Source organism: Epinephelus lanceolatus, chromosome 5, assembly GCF_041903045.1.
Source record: "Epinephelus lanceolatus isolate andai-2023 chromosome 5, ASM4190304v1, whole genome shotgun sequence".
In the NCBI taxonomy this organism is placed as follows: Eukaryota; Metazoa; Chordata; class Actinopteri; order Perciformes; family Serranidae; genus Epinephelus; species Epinephelus lanceolatus.
The window spans coordinates 16,988,802-17,011,136 of record NC_135738.1 but is presented as its reverse complement, the minus strand read 5'-3'; the positions used below and the strand labels follow the sequence as shown (position 1 = coordinate 17,011,136).

The 22,335-nt window shown below is 43.2% G+C and overlaps 1 protein-coding gene across 1 annotated transcript; it reads right to left on the bottom strand.

The window, feature by feature from the left end:
- Nucleotides 1-112: 112 nt before the first annotated feature.
- Nucleotides 113-17,518, bottom strand: LOC117261940 (netrin-4-like). Its single transcript, XM_033634548.2, has 10 exons — nt 17,166-17,518; nt 16,412-16,968; nt 9,321-9,593; nt 7,216-7,342; nt 6,773-6,961; nt 5,775-5,982; nt 5,522-5,634; nt 5,306-5,374; nt 3,363-3,536; nt 113-2,974 (listed from the first exon to the last, which is right to left on the bottom strand). The coding sequence occupies exons 1-10, from the start codon at nt 17,224-17,226 to the stop codon at nt 2,832-2,834; spliced, it is 1,914 nt and encodes a 637-aa protein (XP_033490439.1). The 5' UTR covers nt 17,227-17,518; the 3' UTR covers nt 113-2,831.
- Between the last annotated feature and the right edge of the window lie 4,817 nt (nt 17,519-22,335).

Here is a 22,335-nt window from a genome sequence, read left to right as displayed (position 1 = left end):
AGTCAGTCATCTGTGTTAGTGAAGATGTTACAATGACACTCATCAGGTTTCATAATGTCACCATGGAACGACACAGACGTTTCCCAGAAGCATTAAGAATGAGCACACTGAGTGTAGTTTATACAGTTTATATGAAAAAGAAGAACATACAGGACACACACAAATAGCTTTACAAATATCACGTTGATGGCGGAGTACATTCAGGCACCCTAAATCACCACTTTGTCCTTTACAAGAAAAATGCTCAGCCCATTTCTCTTATTTTGGTAAAGTCTTTGGGACAAGGACACGGGCGGTGATGTCATGTTTGAGGAATGCATCATGTCTCCTCACAGAGTTTGTCCTTCTCCTTGGAGACAGCAGCCCGTCCTATTCTTAACTGGGCCTGGCTCAAAAATGGCCTGTGGACTCTGGATCTGATGCGCTGTGATGTCAATGAATGCCCAGGCTTTTAATACATATTTATTTTGGGGCCGGAGGAGTCACAGGCCAAAAAGAGGAGCATGTGTTTAGAGAGTGTGTGCTCCCGTTCTCACACTCACACACACTCTGGCTCCCACAGGGTCATGTTCAGAGAGCCCTTCTCAAGTGAATCCTCCTCGTGTGGAAGCAGGGCGACTGAGGACAGCAGAAAAATCCTCACAGAATCACATCTGGCTGAAGCAACCTGACAATGAGCCACTCTTATAACTGAAGCAGGTGTGAGAGCAAACTTGTTCCTGAGCGTTTGAGACGGTTGTATGTACTCCAGACCGGAGAGGGTGGAGTGTGTTTTGCTCTTGTCAGACAGCAGGCGGGCGAGTTTGCCGGTGCAGAGCAGAGCTGTTCAGATTAAGCCGCCTGATTCCTTTAATGTTTTTTTCATCCTCTCCCCTCATCCAGGAGTTACTTGTTCTGACCTGTACAGTCCCAGACTCCCTGCCAAGGACATCAAGCAAACACACACATCCACACTCACACACATTCTGATGTTGACTTCATTCATGATTTATCGCCAATATCTGTGAGAAGACAAGGATGATTCAGGCCGTGCCTTTGCACGATTTCCAAGTCAACAGCTCTCAATGAAATTGATACAGTGGGACGTGACTGGCTCATCAACTCTGACAGTAACTTAGTGACAGTTCATCCCAAAATCAAAAATACATATTAGCCCTCTTACCTGTAGTGCTATTTACAATCTAAATTGTATTGTTGTGAGTTACCGAGTGTTGAAGGTATTGGCCGAAGAGATGTTTGCCCTCTCTTGAATATAATGGAACTAGATGGCACTAGGGCTGCCCCCGACTAACAATTTTCCTAGTCGACCAATAGTCGTCATTTAGGGCCATTAGTCGACTAGTTGCCCGCATGTTTACAATATTAATTTAATTATCAAATTATATATTTTGGGCGGGGCAACACAATGGTTTGAGTTGAAGGTGTGAGAAAGAATAGTATCAGTAACATTGTTAACACTGTGCTACATTACAGAGAAATACAAAACCGTACTAATGAACCTTCATTAATATAGGCCTATATTTTATCTACAAGTGCACGTCACACACTGAGCGAGCCGCCTGTTAATGACGCTGACGGCAAAGCAGTAATGATTGTGCTAAGTGGCTAATGGGCATGTAGCTACTGACATGTTTCAGATGATACGCCATGTTTGTAGTCGACCAATGAAGATGAGTTTACATATCACCTTGGGTTCGTCCTTCACCTTCTCAAAATGATCCCACACTTTGGATTTCCTGCCCGACATGTTATTAACTAGCCTGTGGAATAACCGCAGGTACCGGCCCTGGAAATTAACCTGACTCCTGTCTGACTGCTGAGTGTGGCCACTTCCTGTGTATGTCCTTTCAAATTAAATTCCCACATGGTCCAGTCAGATAGGTTTTGATTTATTTTGACAAGGCGCAGCTCCTAATAGAGTTTCACTTTTTTTTCTGCTACTAACCGAACAATGAAATCTTGCCAACTTATGACCTTTGTGGTTGACTAACGTTTGGTCGACTATGAGGGGACAGCCCTAGTGCTCACAGCGTCTGAGCTAGCTAACGTTAGAGCTGAGACAATAAGGATGCCATTAATGTTTACATCTCATGCTGTCATGAGCCTCTCGTCCATGAGTAGATGCACGCTTCCTTCTTTGCAGTGATACAGTTGGTAGGAATAGTTCGGTAGAAAGAAAATAGTTCCTACTTGAAGCTGCTCACAAGGTCTCTGGATTTTCTTGAGTAACTTGGTCATGATTTCTGTATTTAGTGTTGAGTTTTCAAATGTATTTTTTGGTGCTTTGAGCACCACAAGCCGAAAGCCATCTAGTTTCATTATATTCGAAAGAAGGCAAATACCTCTAGAACTGATAGCTCCAACACTTGGCAACTCACGCAAAAACAATCCAGATCAACAAACACTATTACAGGTAAGAGGAAAAATCTGTTCTTTTGATTTAGAGGTGAACTGTCCCTTTAACATGCATTGTTTTATAAATAACCTGGAAAATATCATACATAGACAATGAATAAATGCAACATCAGCTTTGTCTTTGTCCGGATGAAAGTCTTTATGGCTTGCTTTGTTCTCTTTGATTCTTAAGTGACTGTCATCTGGCGAGGTATGTGCTTACTTCTATCAGCATTGCAGCTTTTTCTTGGGGCAGTGGACTCCAATTTAGAAACAGAGGAAACAGTCAAATCGCTGTAGTGGGCATGGGCTTTCATTTGAATGTCCAAGCAATGCCCAAATCAGACAGTGTCTCTGTTCATTCTGCTCACTCCTGTATGTCACAGATCATCCTCCACCCCTTCACCCCTCTGTCTGTAGCAGTCCGTGGCGATGCCCTACCAGCGGCCGCAGTCTTTTCTGAGGATGTGAAGGATTTTGCGTCCCAGATTTGACTTCCAAGGTTTAACCAGGCTCTTGGTGTTGATCATCAGTCGGCCGGTCTTCCAGTCCTCATGACCGGCCACGACATACTCAGATCCTGGAGGACAGAAAGCAAAGCATGAGCCACTCTGATTCTCAAGAGAAAAATCACCTCATGTAAAAAAGAGTCATTATACAACTATAACCAACCAGTTAAATACTGTGCTGCTGTGGCTGGCTTGGATGAATGTTGCCACGATTACTGTGAAAGTGCTAGGTGTGAAATAGTCTCATAATAGAAAGGCGGCTCTAATCTTCGAGTTGTAAATGTCCAATCTAAATGAGTGATGCTAGGACGTTGGCACCCGCTCAAAGCCTCCGCGAGCAGCAACGAATATCCCATGTTTAGCACAAAGCTGGCAGATTGTTCACTCAAGAGTCGACTAATTAATAAGCTTTTGCACGGGGAGCAATAAAGTTTATAAGTGGGGGTTGCTGCAGCTGACCTGGGTTGAGGATGGGACAGGTACAGCCTTGGCTGGTCCAGGACTCTGGGTAAAGGTTGACGTTTCCCCTCTGGATCTTCATCCGAGGGTTCTGGTGCAAGACCTTCTTGACCTTGACCTCCACTTCTGCGTGGGAGCCTTTATCATGAGCCGACATTACCTTCACCACCAGCACTGCCAAGGCAACACAAACAGTCATTCAACAAATAAGCAGCCTACAAACAACCACATCCAATCACCACTTTTATTCTTTTGCACCACAGACACATTTCTACTGTTAAAGGGAGGCTCTGAATCCAATGGTATAATGTCATCTGTGGCTCTGGAGGAGCTTTTTAAGTCTAGGAAAATAACCGGAGTGATGTCATCAGGATTTTGTTGGCTATTGGAGACTGCAAATGTTTTAACAGACACCCTGCATTATATGCTGGGGACATGGAATTTGAAAGATGTGGGCTTAAGTAGGCAGAGAGAGGCTACTGAGCTGCAACATGACAATTATAGGATCCAGCATTAATCCATGCTGTGGACGAGAAGTCAGATGTCTTGGCCTACTATTCTTTTACTCACAACTCAAGGTAAGTGCAATGCTAAATTTTGTTAGTGCTTCTTTAAAGGTAGCCTGTGGAGTTTTCGACCACTAGTGGTGCTGTGGAGCGATGTTTTTATGAGTGGGTTCTTGTTTTGTTTGTTCTGGTGCAAGTCCAAAAGGATGCAGGTGACAAGATACACTGATGGGGAAACGTTTGGCTAGAGGGATTTCTTGGTTGAAGTTGTCGTTTGGGTTAAAATGAATGGATTTCTGCTCTAGGCAAACTTCTCCCATGTGCAGCAAGATTTCTGCCAATGGTTTTACATTATTCTACTCTACTGGTGGTGTTAGCGCACAAAGAAAAGGTTGCAGTGCACCAGCAAAGGCATGTAAGAGGAAGACTTATAGCAAGTAAACAGCTTTCGGTCTTTTCAAAATCCACTTTGCAAATGTTTTCAGGAAACACAATGAAAGCCTTTTTCCCAAGCTGAAACTTCTATTACTTGATTTTTTTTAAATTTATTATCATTGGCAGTCCTCTTCCTTCCCTGGAAGAGGTTGCTAACAACCGCTACCCCAGCAGAGCCTTGGCCATCATCAAAGACTGCACTCACCCAGGGTAGACTTGCTGCCCTCTGGAAAGCACTACACATCAGTCAAACCCTGACAAACAGACTCAAACACAGCTTTTTCCCCACAGCAATAAGGTCTGTCAACAAATTCAAATTCACAGGATGATTCTTTTTTTTTATGGGTTACTACACTTTATGTGGTGGTGTAGTGGTAGTTGTCAATGAGGGTGTACTATTAGGCAGATGGGAAGGTTACCAAAGAGGAAGTGGGTATACTCTTCTATGTATTCCAATGGCTTTTTGGTTGATAAATGGAAATGGCCATAAAAAGAGGAAGGTATACCCTGTATAGCTGTGACTACTCTCCACTATACTACTGTCTGTATGTCTGCAGACTTTCATATTGGTTGATTTTTATATATAACCCTTGGGCTGCTGTCCTCTTATTTGTGTACGTACATGTGTAAAAACCAAAATCAATATTGCCTGCAGTCTCACAATACTCTACAGACGTTGGTTCCCAAGGTTCAAAGAGAACTAGACAAAAAGGCTTTTAAACACACTGCCTCTTTTTCCTGTTCCTATTGTGGTGAGTAACAATGAATGTAAACAGGAACTTCTTGTTAACAAGAAAACTCCGCAGGCACCTTTAAGACGACAATCACTTGACAGGATCTCACGTGGAGCAACCAATGTTTAGAAATGTTTTACAGACAGGTCTGATGGGTTCTGCAGACACTCCACTGTGTTGTTGAATAGAATCACCCTCCTTCACTGTCATGACTGGCTCACAAAATACTGAATATCAATATCAATTCCCTCTGTCAAACAGCACTTACCGTAGTCATACTCTGCAGCACAGAAGAGTTTAGGGCTGCCAAGGGTCACTTCCACACACTCACATTTCTCTGGAAAAAAATGAATCATGATTAATAAGATTGATATAAAATCCCTTCATCATGATGTATAGATTTCAAGATCAAAACAGCTGCATTTCATCTGTGTGGGTCGATGAGTGTGTGCAGCCTACGCGTGTGATATGACCTGTGACTCACCAGAGTGGTGCAGTGCAGAGAAAAGCTCCTCTACCCTAAAGAGTGCCGTCTCACTATTATTGCTGCTGTGTCCCATGTGGCCGGTGGCTGTATAGAAGACCTCCACATCTGAGCTGTGCCGCAGAGGTAAAACCAGTCAGAGGCAGGGCTCCACTCAGTGTTAATCATCCAGAATGCACTCCACCTCCACATCACACATCACTTAATCCAAGTGCAAATACATATGGAAATAGTATTAAGTCTTGGCTCTCACCCAGAGATGCAGTCACCAGTGTAGGGGTCACAGTCCCCTGTGCAGTCGCACGGACGACAGCCGTACTCATGCAGCCCCCAGTATCCCGGCATGCAGCTGTCACAGCGGGGGCCTCCAACACCGGGCTTACAAGTGCACTCCCCGCTGCTGGGGTTACAGAGAGTGCTACCTCCTGAGAGGATGGAGCCTACAGGGTGGCAGGAACAGGCTGCAGAGGAGCGGGGTGACAGAACAAGAGGACTGCATGTTAACATCTCTGTCTGTAGGTCAAACGCTGTGTCTCTTTTTTTTGGCACAGAAGCAGCACTCAGTATACATTATGAGCCTGTATGTATGCAAAGGACAAACACACTTGTAGAAGCACAAACAAACACATTTCGGAGTGTACACAGTGAACTCCCATGGCAATATGAACTGTATTTTATCATCCTCCTGTAACAAGCAACAAGCTGGGAGAACGTACTCAACATGCTTTAAGCAGCTGTGGCGAAAACAAACAGTAACTCACTCCCTCTCTACGCTGTCAGGCCTGCCGCCTGATGGTCCCTCGTGATGACAGATTGATTTTTGTTACAGACTCGCTTCATCTGTTTCCAAAAACGGCATGTTTGTTCTTAAAAATGCTTCAGTGTGCCTGGCGGGGGGGAAAGGGCAAGAATGGGAAAAATGTGCTCGCATGGTCCATGGGAAATTCCTCCATTGTTTGCAATTACAGTCACATTCCAAAACAGTGCGGCCTCCGTCATTCCTGCTAAGGAGCGGACTGGAGTCATCTTACTATCCCATCACTGGGAAGGCAGTGACTCAGTGAGGCACTGGAAGGAAATACCCTTATCAAAGAGATCAATCTGCTTTAATCAGAAGGGTCAAAAGAAAAATCAAATCTCTATTACTGCCTTTAAAATATCAAAGGCTCCCCTCTTAATTGGAATTCTCTGCTGGCATCTGTCCAGAGAGTTTAAAGCTTCACTCTGCAGAAGAAGATTTACAAGCTTTACCTTTGCAGGAGTCAGGGGCAGTTTTTGGTCGGCTGGGATCCCTGAAGAAGCCCTTCTTACAGTTCTGGCAGTGACGGCCCTCTGTGTTGTGGCGGCAGTCATCACACACGCCACCACTCCTCCGTCCAGTCGCCAGCCACAATCCCCGACTGAAGTGACAGCTCTTGGCGTGACCGTTACACTTGCACTCTGGGTTTAGATGGACATGTACAATCAAACACACTGAGACGTTTCTCTCTGCTCGGCTGAACTTTTAAAGCCCTGGTGATAGCAGTGATAACTCTTTCTGTAGCCAACACAAAAAGAGAGGAACTGCTCTGTTATTCATCATGCACAGGCGTCCAAAAGGTTACGTGTGATTTATGAGACGAAATTCATTTTCGAGATAAGTCTACACGCTGTGTGTCCTACTCTGTGTTTGACTCTCCTGCCCCATCACTCACTCTGGCACTCATGCGGTGTCCCTATGATGCCGTTGGCCGCCTGCCAGGGTTGGTCATTGTAGAGAGGTGCACAGCGCTCGCAGTGGTCACCGGCTGTGTTGTGTCTGCAGACACACTTGCCGTGGACCTGCAAGGCAAACAGACAGAAACATAATTGGAATTTCATTGCAGCTGCACGCATCTTTGTGACTGAATGTTTTTTCATGTGCTTCAGGAACATTGCTTAGAGCATAGGTATAGATTTAAGGGGGGACACAGGGCCCCCCTCAGTTTTTAGAGCATGTGCATTTGTCCCCTCCCAGTGAAAACTGGAAAGGAGCAGAGGGCTTTTACTTTGACAAAAAAAGGCATAAATTGGTGCATAAATGTAGGACATTAAGTGTTTGATGCTCAAAATTTTCTGGCGGAGGCTGCCCCAAACCCATCTTTTAATATGTGACCCCCCCCCCCTGCACCTGCACATGATATCAGGCAAACTGTTTATTTGTCCTGTGTGTGTGTCCATAAAAATCACCACCCACACCATTTTGTACCTGCTTTGAACTGCATCTAGATAAACAGTTGAAATTCAGACCTGGACTCTGCATCTCTTTTCTCAACACCCACCTGAGCACAAATAGTGTCCTGACCTGACACCCTGAGGCAATAGCTGCCACACCTATAGATCCATCATATGCACACTTCCATACACCCTTGGCTTTAGGAGTACTGCTGTATCATATTGTAGGATACCCTGACTTTTTGGAATGTATGTATTTTTAACAGAGTTTTAATTATGTTCTTCTTGAACTGCTAATTGTTGGGAGATGTTTATTACCCTGGGCAGGTTGGATGGTTAACTACGTCTGTCATCAGCCTGTGGACTAATGCAGGGATGAGTCCTAAAACCCGTAAATGAGTTAGCATTTTTGCACTACGGCTTCCCTCGTCTTGAAGTCAGTGGGTTTTTGTTTAGATACCTGAAATAAGGTCTGTAGTTAACACAAGCTTAAGAGACTTTCGGTTTTGTTCTACAACATAACATATGTCAGTAAATACCCCACTAACTAACTTCTGAAGCTTTAACGTGTTAAAAATGTGGTTGCTAACAAGTGGCTAATGAGACCACAAAATGCCATCACTCCGAACACGGCTTTACAGCCTTGTTGTGGTGGCGACGTTGAAATCATGCAACCGTGGTGCAGTTTGTTTATAGCCTAATGTTAGCTCTTTACTTCTGGAGACTGCATTTATGCTTCAGAAATCCTAGAAGTGGTGCTCCTTTGTGAAGATTATCTTGCTGAACAAAACATGTTATGTATCATTAACTCTGGTTTGCCACAGAGCTTATTTTCTGCAATAATCCAAAATCCAATGTAAAATACCACAGGCTTTTTGTCAAGGGAGCCAGCCTACTAATAAACACCATCCCTGCAGCACTGTATATGTGTGTGGTGACTATTTTAAAACATTTCTGCTTGACAAAGATCATACAGAGCTAAACATTATGCATTTAAATTCATTTGTGGTCTGTAGTCAGTGTGCAGGTTTTCATTGAGGCTGATTTCCAGCAGTCCTGCACCCACATGATGTAGGCGTGTACCTGACACACGTAATACTTCTATTGCAACAATCACAGTGGTTACACACTGTGTAGCTTATTACCACCTGTGTAACGTCTCTACACCCTCTCAGACCATGTTGGAATTAAACTAGTGCTTCTGTTCTCCATTTACAGTAAAGAGAATAACACGACAGAGACTATGGGCTGTTAAAGCATTAGCTTGAATACCATAATTAAGGTTTCCACATCCTTAAAGCCCTGTAATGGTAGGTAAAGCTGTGGCCTAATATCCAGTCTTCACTGCAGCCTTCAGCTTCAGCGGCACATACCAACACACAGCTGAGTAACAAGGGAGTGGTGGGAACAAAACCCCAAACCTGCTACTCCCCATGGCACCACATAAACAAATAAAAACAGAGACTAAATTAAGCTATCAGCAGACTTGTGCATGACACGACATCTCTGTAAGTTTTCACAACAGAGGAGCAGAAGCTTTTCCTCGGTGCACTGTGCACCTGTGAGCTGTACGTATGTTCATAAACCCAGCTCAGGAATGGCTCACCATGTTGTTGGTCTTCTGTTGGCTGGGCTGGAACCCCCCGGCTGGGACACAGTGGTCAGCGTGTCCATTACAAAGGCAGCTGCCTTTGACAATGAAATCATAGATGGCATAGTGGTCTGTGGGGAGAACGGCAGCATCAGGATGTTTGGCCTGGCAGGGACACTGCTGGCGCTGCAGCAGGCGGACTCTGAGGTTGGTGATCATGAGCTGGTTCTGGGCGGCTGGTCCGTATGGATCCACTGAGTGCCAGGGCGACAAGGCTCGATAGATCACCTGGAGAGAGAAATACAAGAGTGTTGTAGAAAAAGTGTGCTTTGATGGTAATTAACCTAGAGGCCTTTTAAAGCCCTTCAGCCTTGCTTTATGTCGAGAGGCTTTACTCTGGGTGCAAGGAGGTAAAGTTAAGATGGAGACCTTGTAGAGGTACCCGACTCTCATGGTAAGAAGTCTGAACCAAAGGTTGCACAACACGGTTTTCCCTCCCTCAGGGTGGTGTGATTATGACAAGACATAAAAACAACAGCTTTTAAAAGAACGGATAAAAACACAGGAGTGTAGAAAAACAGAGGAAATAAGAGAATTGAAATGAAATTAAAACTCAAGTAAAATCAGGAAAGGCTCTCAGATGTATGTTTTAAGAAGGGACCTGATTTGCTCAGGCAGATTGTTCCAGACAGCAAATGCTCTGTCTCCTTTAGTTTTCAGCTGAGCCTCTGGAACAGACAAAAGACCTCTGCCCTAGGACCCCAAAGTTCATCCTGGCGTGTGCAGCACTAAGAGGTCAGAGATACAGCTGGGAGAGATCATGAAGAGTCTTAAAAGTAATCAGTAAAATCTTAAAATCTGTTCTAAAACATACTGGGAACCAGTGTAAAGAGGCTGAAACTGGTCTCTTGGTTCTGGTTAAAAGCCTGGCAGCTGAATTCTGCATATTAAAGTCAGGACAACTGAAGCTCTTTGAGTTATTCTTATATTCCTCTAAGTGAGAATTCAATTCCACTCAATTTTATTTATATAGCCAGGTATCACAAATCCCAATTTGCCTCAGGAGGGCTTTACCGTGGATCCTCACAGCAGATAAGGAAAAATCCCCCTCCCAAAAACCCTCTAATTGCAAAAAAAAGCAAAAAACCTCAAGAGGAGCAGCAGCTGAGGAGGGATCCCTCTCGAAGTACAAGTTTTCTACATCAAAGAGAAAATGTCTCAAATTTTGTTATTCCTCTTGTAAAAGCCTCTCTAAGAAGTGAGAAACTCATCTTAGAGACACCGACAGACCGTGACGAAAACAAACATTATACCAGTTTCTCTTCTTTCTCAGTCGGCTAAATAAAAAACAGACATCAATCTGTTTCGCCTTTCATGCTCCTCAAATAGCTGCTATTCTCGGAAAATGAGACCAGCGCCAATGTAAACACGGACAAATGGTTCTTGTTCTCCCTCATTAAGTTTAACTGAATGTTGATCTTTCTGATACATCCTCTCTGTCTGGATATCAAAACATGCACATGCACAAAAAACAGGTCCTTACACCTCATCACAACATCAAGAATGGAAACTGTCACATTCATAATGAGGACTGTGTTCATTCTTTATGAAAATCAAACAGAAAGCAGGAAGCAAAAGTGTGTAAGACCCAAAAATCTATCGACCTGGACAAATTTCATCTTCAATACACTCTTTTATTTTTCAATCCAAGTCTTAAAGTAGTTCTGTGTCTCAGTGTCGGGTAGATCTAAAGGGTAACTTAAACATTTTTCAGCGTGGACCCTATTTTCCATGTATTTGTGTCTAAGTGACTGATGAACAACAATTTCTGGAATATACCCTTCACTAAGTCCCACCCCAGACACAGACTGGCCAATCATGACGTAGCATCATCCAGCTCAGACCAGGGTCCGACAACAACACAGCTGTGCTCCATTGACTCTAATACAATCATCTCAGATTTCCTTCATTTTCAGGCTGGTTTTGTGGATTTGGCGCTAAATGTTGTGTCTGGGGCACGTCGTGTATTAATGATACTCATTACCTGAAGAGTTTGGAAAAAGACATACGTTTCTTCCCTGTTCCAAAACCAAAATCAAACCCTGAAAAGTGTAGGGTTAGCTAGCTAGCTACTGAAGATATAGCCTACTGAATGTATACACATGCTGCTTTTGCTTTTTAATGATTATATGACTTCATAAGACCGACCCTGCTGTACAGGAACCAGTGAAGGGAAGCAGGGAAACTCTGTGCGCAGATGAACGTTGTTTGACTTCCACTGGAGATCCCTGCCTGTGTGGTGGCTGAGGTGAAGGGGGCACGGGGGCAAAGCCAAACACGGTTCATCTGCACACACTGCGATGCCACACAGCTGGTTCAATATCAGCAAAGTTTCCCTTTATATTCATTGTCTTGTGTGGCGATCAGCAGTGATGTGGTGGTTCACTTTTACACTGTGATCTGTAGCCTATAGTTCGGCTTTAGCTTCTAACTATCTTTGTCTTTTTAACCTGTTGTTGCTGCTGAGTCAGTTTGACATCCTGGATATATCCTTCAAACACAGACTGTAGACCCCTCTGTCTGCTTCCCTCTGGAATCACTCTTTCATTTTACCACAAATATGATAATGTTTCCTCAGGGAGTGCAGTTAGTCACTGTGTGGGCTCCATGCTTACTGCGACAGCTTGTCACACCATCAAGAAGGGGCGGGGCTTAGCGAAAGGTCAGTTGGTAAGGTATTGAGAGAGAGGGGCAATTGAACACTGTCACTGTATAATTTAAAGTGGTTATTTTTGCAACAGACAGGTTCAAATTGTTATTATATGTGTCTGAAGTGTCTCTTTATCTTATGCTTGATCTGATCTGTTCGTTATTGTCTCATCAAGCGGATGTCTTGCAGTAAAATCTCACCAGATGTGCCTTATTGTAGTCAGACAAACGTGAAAAAAGTAGTAGTAGTAGTTTACAGAAAATGTATCTTAGTGTTATCTAAAAGATTTTGAATGTCATGCATGGTTAATTTGCTGATTTCGACAATATGGACGAGGCCTTTGAATTTGATTTATTTGAGCTAGAGTACACAGATGAAGAGCAGGTGCTAAAAACATCTTGACTGATATATATCACTACAGGTCAAAGGACAAATATGTACTTTTAATTTGGGGGGGGAACTGTCCCTTCAAGCATATGTTGCCTGTGGTGTTACTTTATGACTGAAACTCGATTTTCACACCACATTTTGGGGATGTCTTTGCATGTTGAACAACAGAGACACTAATTATAAAGGGTGAGGGGCTTACACTAGAGAGCTGACATACTGTAGCAAGACACATACTTGTTGCAAATACACTGCAATTATGAGATCAGTCAAAGCCATAAATTCATTCAGACGTTTAACCAGAAACTCCCAACGTGGTCTGAGGCTCTCTGGAGCAAAACAAATCTTTACCATCCAGTGAGAGTCTCTTTTTTTACACCATCTGTGTGAATGAATAAATGCTCGGCTCATGAATTAACCATAGCTGGTTATCTGGCTAAACCTCCCTGTGATGATACAGCAGCTCCCAAAAATGCTTTGGGGGAAACATCAGAGGTAAAAGTGAACATTGATATTCTAGCCGTGCATGTCAAAGCAGTTTGAGGCTCAGAAGGCTGGCCTAACAGAAAAAGGTCTCCCACAGCCTGTCAGAGGAGGTCAGTTTACAAAGTGGCTGTTTGTTCAGTGGGTTGTGTGATATCAGCTTATAGTGCATCCTCCCCGTGCCAATAAATGGACAACAAGAGCAGAGCAGATGGTGAGTGTTATTGCTGTGAAGTGCTGGGGGAATGTCTGGCAGCATGTTTTGATGTGGTCACTCTCAGATCTCAGGAATAAAATCACAATCCAATACTGAAATGTCTTCTCTGGGCTGCAGATGACTGGCCCTTGATCTACTTGTATGTATAATAGAGTTTTAATTCAGTGAAGATTAGGGCTGGGTATATTTTATTCTATATTATTGTCCACAAACTTTTCTGTGGAATCATATTGTGACAACGCGATCATAGCTATGCTATAGCTGTGATATTCAACTCACAGTTTGCAGGCCAAATCTGGCCCCCGCTAGGGTGCCAAGTGGCCCTGCAACCATTTTCTTATTGATAATGAAAATAAATTGATGTTTGATCATGGACTTTCCACATCCAGACACAACATGAAAGGTACCCTGGGTGCGTTGGTTGTTAACGTTCTGGGACACCGTGTCAAGTTCTGCCTGTTACATGCATTGTCTTCTTTCAAGATACACTTCCAGTTTTACAGGAAATTGACCGTTTACATACAGTCTCTTTCAAAATAAACGCACTACGTCAGTACAACACCCCAAAATTGACCTTTTTTTTCCCTTCAACAACAAAAACACGTGGTTAGCTTTAGGAAAATAGAACAAGGTTTGGCTTTAGAAGCTTACAGGATGCGAACACCGCTCTCTCAGGTGAAAGTTGGTGTTTGTTGGACCCATTCACCACCCCTCCCACCCACCCCAGTTGGACTTTCACCACTTTAACTTTTATTGTTGTCCCACCATGTTCCCCCCTGACACCACCAGCACCATTAAACTATAACCGCAACCAGCCGCATATCATGCTGACGTTAAAGGACGCCTTTTTTCGTTGGTTTCTGACGCAGCAAGTCAGCACCAGATTTTGACAAATTTAGAGTGAGACCAGGCTCACCAAAGAGCATTTTAAAAAAAAGCATAAAAAAGAGCTTGTTTATCAAAAATAGTGCCAGGGGAGGATCCTCCCCGACAGAGGCATGGGCTAATCCCTGGTGGGTCTAGCGATTAGCCAATCAGCGCCACGCCGATGTCAAGCTGTGCGCCAGTGGGTAACTGGTGAGGATAGCAACAATGGCAACCGCTACAGATCCTACAGACCATATTAACGATGCTATCGAGGTATTTCGCCACTATTCGCGTTAATGGAGGACCAATTAAGGAAGCTGCTAAACTGGATTTAACGGCGATGCAGCTGGGCGTGCATGACGACGGAGACATTTTAAACGGGCAATGCTCGCTTGTTTTCGGCACCCCCGAGGCACGGATACTAATGACATCAGATTCTGGGTGAGTTGTTGATCTCTACTGATTGGTTAGGGAAAAATCAAATACCCTCCTCCTTGTAAATCGCCTTCAGTGGAGGCGATGTCAGACTGAAGGTTCTGGGAGCTTCAGTCTGACACTCAGGCTAGGCCCCTGGGCCAAGTTGAGTATATAATGCACAACAATGGAAAACAGTTCCTTCAACAACTGTCAGTTTGATTGTTTTATATAAGTTATATTGCTTACATTTGGCATACCAAGATATAAATATCAAAAAAACTATGAAAGTAAAATGTACTTCAGTAATTTAAAGGATATTCACATGAGGAGCAGACACTTTAAACCTTGTCTCGTGTAAGTGTAACCTCTAAAAGAAAACTTGCCAGTGATGCTGTTTAGATAAATCTTTGATGTTCTCTGCATTCTGCCCAAGTAGGACATCATATTGCCAGAGGCTTGTTCATCTGAAAAGGTGTTGTGTTCCCTAAAACAGACACAGTAATATTTTTTGGAGTTGAATGAATATGTACAGTGCTGTACAATGCTCACTCAGGGGTGGACGTACAGTGGGCCTGCACCACCAGCTGCCAGCCAGCAACACAACCATCAGAAAAAAATCTGATGTGGCACTGTAGGTTTCTGTAAATTGCAGATTTGCATGTTGTCATGCAGCAGGTACAATAAAAGTTTCTGTTTTAACAATGCTGTGGTTAATGTATGGTCAGCTTTGGAAACAAAAACTACAATCCCGGCAGGAAAAGCAGCGATGTCTGGGTAACAAAACAACCACCATTCATGCCTAAAAAGCCACTGGAAACACAGCAATGGTAAATCCCTAATGGCTTTGTTGTTTGTTGCTTGAACAGTGGTCTGCAGCTCAAGTCAGCTCATACACTACGTCACATTAGAAACGTTTATATGATGCATGTGACTGGTCTCAGCTACATTTTGCTATGACTGTGCTTGATTATGGGAATGTATTATACATTAATGCACCCACCTAGTGATGGCATGCACTGGATTTTGAGTATCATGGTCCATTGAGTTTTATTATCAACTGTAAGCAGCTACCTCATCACTCTATCCTGGATGCTCAGGTTGGGTGGCTCTCTTTACAGTTTCGTAGACTTTACAAAGCTATTCTTGGCCTACTTCCAGCATATGTGTGTACATTAAGCAAAAAATTGAAAATGGCTCTGCTCTCCATTCTCAACATGTTTTTGTTGTCCGTACTGAGAATACGTAGAGTTTGGGAAACGTGTGCAATCTTCTGCAGAGGAACTTGAAGTTGCACTCAGTCGCAATCATCTATATGACAATGTCAGGATGTATTTAAGCCGGTCTTTCCCTTGTTTTATGTTTTTATGGTTCACCTACAGCATATATTAACATACTTTTAGGCTTTTCTTTGTAGTAATCTCATGAAGTGTTTTATATTGCTTGTTTAAGAGCTATATATGTTTAGCTTGTATTTTTGTTCCATGTTGTCTGTCTGGAACTTTATGTTGCTGCCTGCCTGGTTAAATGAAGGTTGAATAAAATAAAATAAATGTGAAAATGCATCTTATTCATGGATTGCAGAAACATATAATACCAACATTTTCTTCCTGACCTCCTGCTCCTCAAGATGTTATCGCAAAACAATGTAATTTTAGGGTTCCTCTGTCCCTAAGCTTCCAAAAGCACTGAAACACGCAAGAAATATATGTTTTAAAAATCCATTTTCTTTACGTGCATTTAATATATCTATGGTTTGTCTAGTTTATATGTTTTTGTCCGTGTACTCCTACATCTGTGAGCTTATGATTTCAAATTTGTGTTCTGTAAAATGAAATGAGAGCTGACACAACATGATGTATGTAATTTCATCTTTTGCTCAACAAAAACACTTTACCCACTTCTTGGTTTGTTTCCAGTAAAGTGATATACTTCTTCTTATCTTCTGTTTTTAATTGACCTGTATAAGTAAGTGTCTTTCTATGTGGCCCCCAACCACACCCCTCTCATGCCACACTGTGTACTCACCTCTCCTCTGGTGCAAGGAAAAGCTCCTGAATACTTGGAGGTGCAGGTTGCTCCACTCTCCCCGTCCGTCGACCCCTCTGCCAGGCCGAACACCCCCTCACAGTCCCGGGCAAAGTACCTGAGAGCCCTCCAGGTGAGCCCGTGGTCCTGGGAGCGCTCCAGCACCATGGCAGCGGGGCGGGGGGAGCGGAACACCAGGATGAGGTGGGTGAGGAGGAACTCCGTCTCCAGGTCGAGCTGGAGCGTCTCCTGCTTCACCCCCTCCGCAGACTGCCACCAAGTGTCCGGGTAGCGGAAAGAGGAGTCGCTCATGGCGGAGGGAGGGTGCGCCTGGCTGGGGATAGCTGAGTTGCACTTGGTGCATTTTGCAAGCAGGCAGGACTCCCTGCTCCGGGGGGAGGATGCCTCTTTGTAGATACAGTAGGGCTCCGAGGAGTTGGAGCCGCACATCGACAGGGTGCTCAGGACTCTGCCCTGGGCCAGGTTGCCCATGCGGGGGTTGCAGGCTCGGCCGGAGCAGCGGCTCTCCGCAGATGGAGGTTTGGACTTAGACGTCTCTGTAAGGAAAAAGTTACTTTTAGTGTGATATGAGGTGAAAGAAGAATGGTGAGTTTCGGTTCCCGCTTCCCCAACTCCCCTTCTTGAATTTGTGTGATGCTGTGAGGCACGTGGGTTTCCCAGAACAGCACGCGCAAAGCTTGATTAAGTCATCCACATCTTCATTAATGAGTGAAAGTGTCAGACACACACTCACCTGCTGACAGAGGAGAGGATGCGCACACCGGGATAATGAAGAGCAAAGTCCACAGTCTCATCCTGAAGCAGCTGTTGTTCCTCTACATAAAGTCACCTGTCTTATATTCCTCACAGTTTGATCCAAGGATACCCACACGTTAATAATCCAACATGCTCCTCTCCGCTATAAAATAACTACTCACACACGGGTACAGAAATGAACAAAGTCAACAGACCTGAGCCTATTCTTGTCTGTCATGGTGTAGAAATAAAAGCCTTGTTAGAGTTGACTCGTATGATCTGAGCGCTCTGCAGTCCTTATCCTTAAATTATTCCAGCCCACGCACTTCAGGGTTCAACTTGCTGTGGAGAGTTCATTGACATTTGGGAATATGAAGAGGTTAGCACCGCCCTCCTCCTCTTGTCTTCTCCCAGGCCCCGCCCACACTGGCTCCTAAAATCAGGAGCATCAGACCCATCTGTGGGAGACTTGTTGGTATATACTGTATTTTAAAATAGATGTTTTGATTATGATTGTGTGTGTAGGATTTAGGGGATATATTGGCAGAAATGGAATATAATCTAATAAGTGTATTTTCTTATGGCATGGTGGTACAGTGGTTAGCATTGTTACCTCACAATCAGAAGGTTCCTGGTTTGAACCCCAGGGTTTTCTTCGGGTGCTCCGGCTTCCTCGCACAGTCCAAAGACATACAGGTTAATTGTGACTATAAATTGCCTGTAGATGTGAGTGTGAATGGTTGTCTGCCTCTATATGTCAGCCCTAGTCTGACGACCTGTCCAAGGTGTACTCCGCCTCTCGCCCAGTGTCAGCTGGGATAGTCTCCAGCCCACCCGTGACCCCAAACAGGATAAGCGGTTACGGAAAATGAATAAATGCAGTATGTTTTCTTTAGTGTATAATCATCTGAAAATAACAATCGTGTTTTTGTTACCTTGGAATTAATTTATATCTTCATAGGGAGCAGGTCCTCATCTACAGAGATCACCATGTTGCACTGCCATGTTTGTACAGTAGCCCAGAATGGACAAACCAAACACTGGCTCTATATAGGGACATTTGTATTTTTGTGTCAGCCCCTCGGCGATGACAGCATCAGAAAAACACTGTCTTTTTTAACATTAAACAGCTTTATTCAGTGATTTTAACCAGATTAAATCACCAGGTCTGTTTGTTTTTGGAGAGAAACAGACCTCTGCAGATAGCTCAGCTCCTTGTAAAAACGTCCTTAATGTCTGGATCTTAAGTTATCAGACAAAAAAATGTAGCAACTACTATCAAAGAAAAAAAACACTAAGAAGCTGAGCAGGCTCGTAACTGTGACTCTAAATGCTGAATTCCAAAGATGCCTTTTATGGTGATTTATCAAACAAACAACTGAGATAACTGAAGCAAAAAGAGATTAAATGAAATATTATTCCTTGTGATATTACGTGATGTGATTACGGTCAACAGAAAATATAGCAGCCAAAAACTCACCCACTTTGTCTAAAAATCACCACGTCAATGAATGAACAGGTAAAACAATGTGAAACCACACCCACCCCTGTGCCAAACAAATAATAAACAGAGGTTAAATACAAATTCTGGCTCCTACAAAAAAGGTTAGCACATATTAGCATGTGGTGGACAAGCTACCCGTCTCTAACCTGACGGAAAGCGTCGCAGAAACTGATTTGTATATGAAACTGCTTTTCTTAGTGTTTTTTTTTTACTGGTTTATTCACCTTGGGTCACATTTATAAAAAATTGCGTACAAACAAAACGAGGCCTGAAAGAGGCCTACACCACTTTCCACTCAGAAAATGTGATCTATAACAACAGACTTAACGGGAGAAACTTTGACCCATGCTTACAAACATTTTGGAGATGGGAAGTTGGTGACGCAGATGGTGAGGTGAAAGCCTGATTGTAGAAATTGTTAATAATTTCGCTCCCGGTAAAAACCTACTGAACAACGAACACTGAAGGAATGACAAGTTTCAGCTGGTTTTAATCTGCAATCCTCACCGTTAGATGCCACAAAATCCCCCTAAATCTTGCACACTGTTTCTTTAACAATCATCTACCTTACACAAAAGACCATCTGCATCAGCCTCAGACTTATAAATGCATATTTTACCCTTGTGCAGCATTAACTTTTTCTCTGCATTCCTCCATAAACACCCATAATGAGAGAGGTTGTTCTTTTATCAGATGTAGAGTAGAAAAGCACTGGTCTAAAACAGAAAGTGAGACATTTAGATTGCCTCCACGAACCACCCAGGCACTCGAGCGCTGAACGACAAGTATGTCATTGTGTTGCATTCCTTCCATACATCACCACTTATTTCTAACTGCCACTCATTAACCACGCTTTACCTGCCTCATCAGACTGACAACAGCCCCGGACCTGAGGGGGTCGCACAACCCTTGACCCCAATAATCATCCAGTTGCATGCCATTTTTTTGGAAAACTTTCACAGTGACATCACCCCATTGAGTCTAAAGAGACATTTCAAGGAATAAAAGGTCATATGATATTACAGGTTGCTCTGCCGGTGGCTAACTAATTTCTCATAAACATTTGATACCATGTAAAAGCTTTATAGTGTGGAGTAGAAAGCCACAGATGGGACAGGCTGATGAGTGACGATGAGTCATTGAGAATATGCATCATACCTGTGAATACATGAGGTCAGGAGTGAATACGGCCTGTTGTATGACTCATCCTCTCATATATGTGAGCCTGTATACGTTAAAGGAGAAGAAGGGGGGTCATGAGCATTCCCTGTCTTTTCCCTAAAGGCATCCCGGATCAGGACATTCCTTGAATACTGCTCCCCTTGTCACAGTGACGGCCTCCTCTCTTTAAAGAGGGACAGGGTTCATGTCTGTGTGTTTTTAGATTTGCATGGGTTATTTCGGTTGTCTCCAGATGATCCGCCGGGGCAAGGGGTGATGCACCTTGAGCTGTTCCCTTTGTACATCCCTCGCATGTTTCTCGATCCTCAACTCCCAGGAGCCCAGGAGCCACCGTGGAAAAATGCTGCAGAGGAAGGATGTCTAATCTCAGCCAGTCTGTGTGTATTCCCCTGGCAGGATGAAAGCAACGCTCATGACAAACAAATTCCTCTTCTCTCTTTGACTCCAGCTGTTTGTTGTTTTCCTCTGTTACACAACTTGAATTCTACTGAGACAAATCATTAAAGGAAGAGTGTGACATTTTTGGGAAAATATTTGCTTTCTCACTCAAAAGTTAGATCAGACCATGTCTGTATGGTAAATGTGAAGCTAGAGCCTGCAGCCAGTTAGCTTAGCTTAGCACAAAGATTGGAAACAGGGCGAAATAGTTATGCTATGAGGCAAAATTTGCAGTGCTGTGTCACAAAGACCTAATAGAATCGATTGTGATTCTCCTGATGTTATCAAGAATTAGACATGGAGAACAAACTCGATTTTGCTGTCTGTGGGCACCTGGATCTCCATTAGTCAACATCACTACTGTACAGAGACAGAAGTGACGGGGAGAGGGCTTTAAAGAAAGTGAATCAAGCCATAGAAATACATGGTAAGTTCTCAAAATATGTATTTGTGACTTGTGTAAGCTATTTGTTGAGTTGTTTCTCAACAAAATGCTCTGAGTATTTCATTTTGGTCTTTGTAGTGAAAAGTAGACAACGGAAGAAGCTGTAATGCATTGCCTTAGACGATATAAAAAATAATGAAGTGTGTTGCTGTCTTGGTTCACACTGGTTCAGAGAGCCAAGCATCCATGTTGACTATGTTCACATCACTTAATTCCAGCTATCGCTCGTACTTTACGGCAAATCATGTTAGCCGTTAGCTGCCTACCCCAGTTAATTAGCACAATCGTTAGCATAACCGATAAAGGCAAATATTCACCACTTGCTAAAATCTCCTAAAAAAAAACACTCTATGGGCCATATTTGTATGAGTAATGCAATGTGAAAATCTGTGGAATACACCTCTCTGATCAACATGTTGCATACAGGTTTTCCATAGTTACAGAAAACCTGGAAAAGTCACATTTTCCAGGCCTGGAAAAGTCATGGAATTAGTAAAAATAATTGAAAGTTTTGGAAAAGTCATGGAATTTTGCTGTGTGTTACGAAATTGTTACAGTAATCTTCTATGGATAATCTTCCACGTAATGTAAAGTTAGCTAGTGTAAATTTATTTTCTCTAGCTGGTGACGTAACGTAGCTCTAATATGTGTCGATGTCTGGAAACATTTGTTCACTATCTTGTATGTTTCTCCATTTTCTCCCAGCCATCTGTCTCTACCTTTATGGACGCCTGCTTGCTGAAATAATGTTTAAATAGAGTTTGAATCTGATATGTTATGGGCAAGAAGAGAAATTATTACGGGTCCTTGAAAAGTCAAGCCCCGAGGAACAGCGCCAGGCTTTGATGCCAATTTGACAAAGCGGCCGAAGCGTAAAATTACAACTTCCAGGTCCGTCACTTGATGCCATGAGGCCCAAAAAGCCTTTTTCCCATAGACTTACAATGTGAAAGAGATGTCTGTAAATGAGGGGATACATTTTTTTTTGAGAGTCACAGCCCCTGAGAAATGATTCGTTTCAAAATCAGAATTTGATCCCATGGTCTGATAACATTTCTGAAGTCTAGAAAAATGGGCTAAACTAGAATAAAGGTACTCTGGCAGCAGAAGTGTCAGATGTGCCACTAAGCAACTGTCATAGGAATGAACGAGGTCCCTCCAATGCTCTATTGAGTTTTCTTTGTACATCCATGGGCAGTGATTTCCAGGAGTCACATCGTCACTGTGAGGTTGTTAGGAAACCAGCTGAGTCCTGCACACACCATGCAAAATCCCAATTTGTTGTTTCTACACTTCGGTTTTGGGTGAATTAAACAAACGAGATTCATAATGTGTTAATTAGTGAGCTTTAGAGGTGCTGGTAGGTGGGTTTAGTTACATTTGGACAGAGCCAGGATAACTGTCTCTAGTCTTTATGCTAAGCTAAAATAACAGGCTGCTGGCTGTAGCTTCATTCTTACATAACAACCATGAGGGTGGTATCAGCTTTATCATCTAAGTCTTGGCACAAAAGCGAATAAATGTATTTCCCAAAATGTCCAACTATTCTTTTAAGAGAAAACACTCTTCTCTTACTTAAAAACCATAGACTAAGTGTTG

Bases quoted from the DNA above. Each gene is read 5' to 3' on its own strand.
- LOC117261940 (XM_033634548.2), bottom strand. From the start codon at position 17,226: ATGAGACTGTGGACTTTGCTCTTCATTATCCCGGTGTGCGCATCCTCT. The intron at 6,962-7,215 runs GTGAGTGATGGG...ATCTAAACCCAG, and splicing joins GACACCGCATGAGTGCCAGA to AGTGCAAGTGTAACGGTCAC. The intron at 5,635-5,774 runs GTGAGAGCCAAG...TCTGCGGCACAG, and splicing joins ACTGGTGACTGCATCTCTGG to CTCAGATGTGGAGGTCTTCT.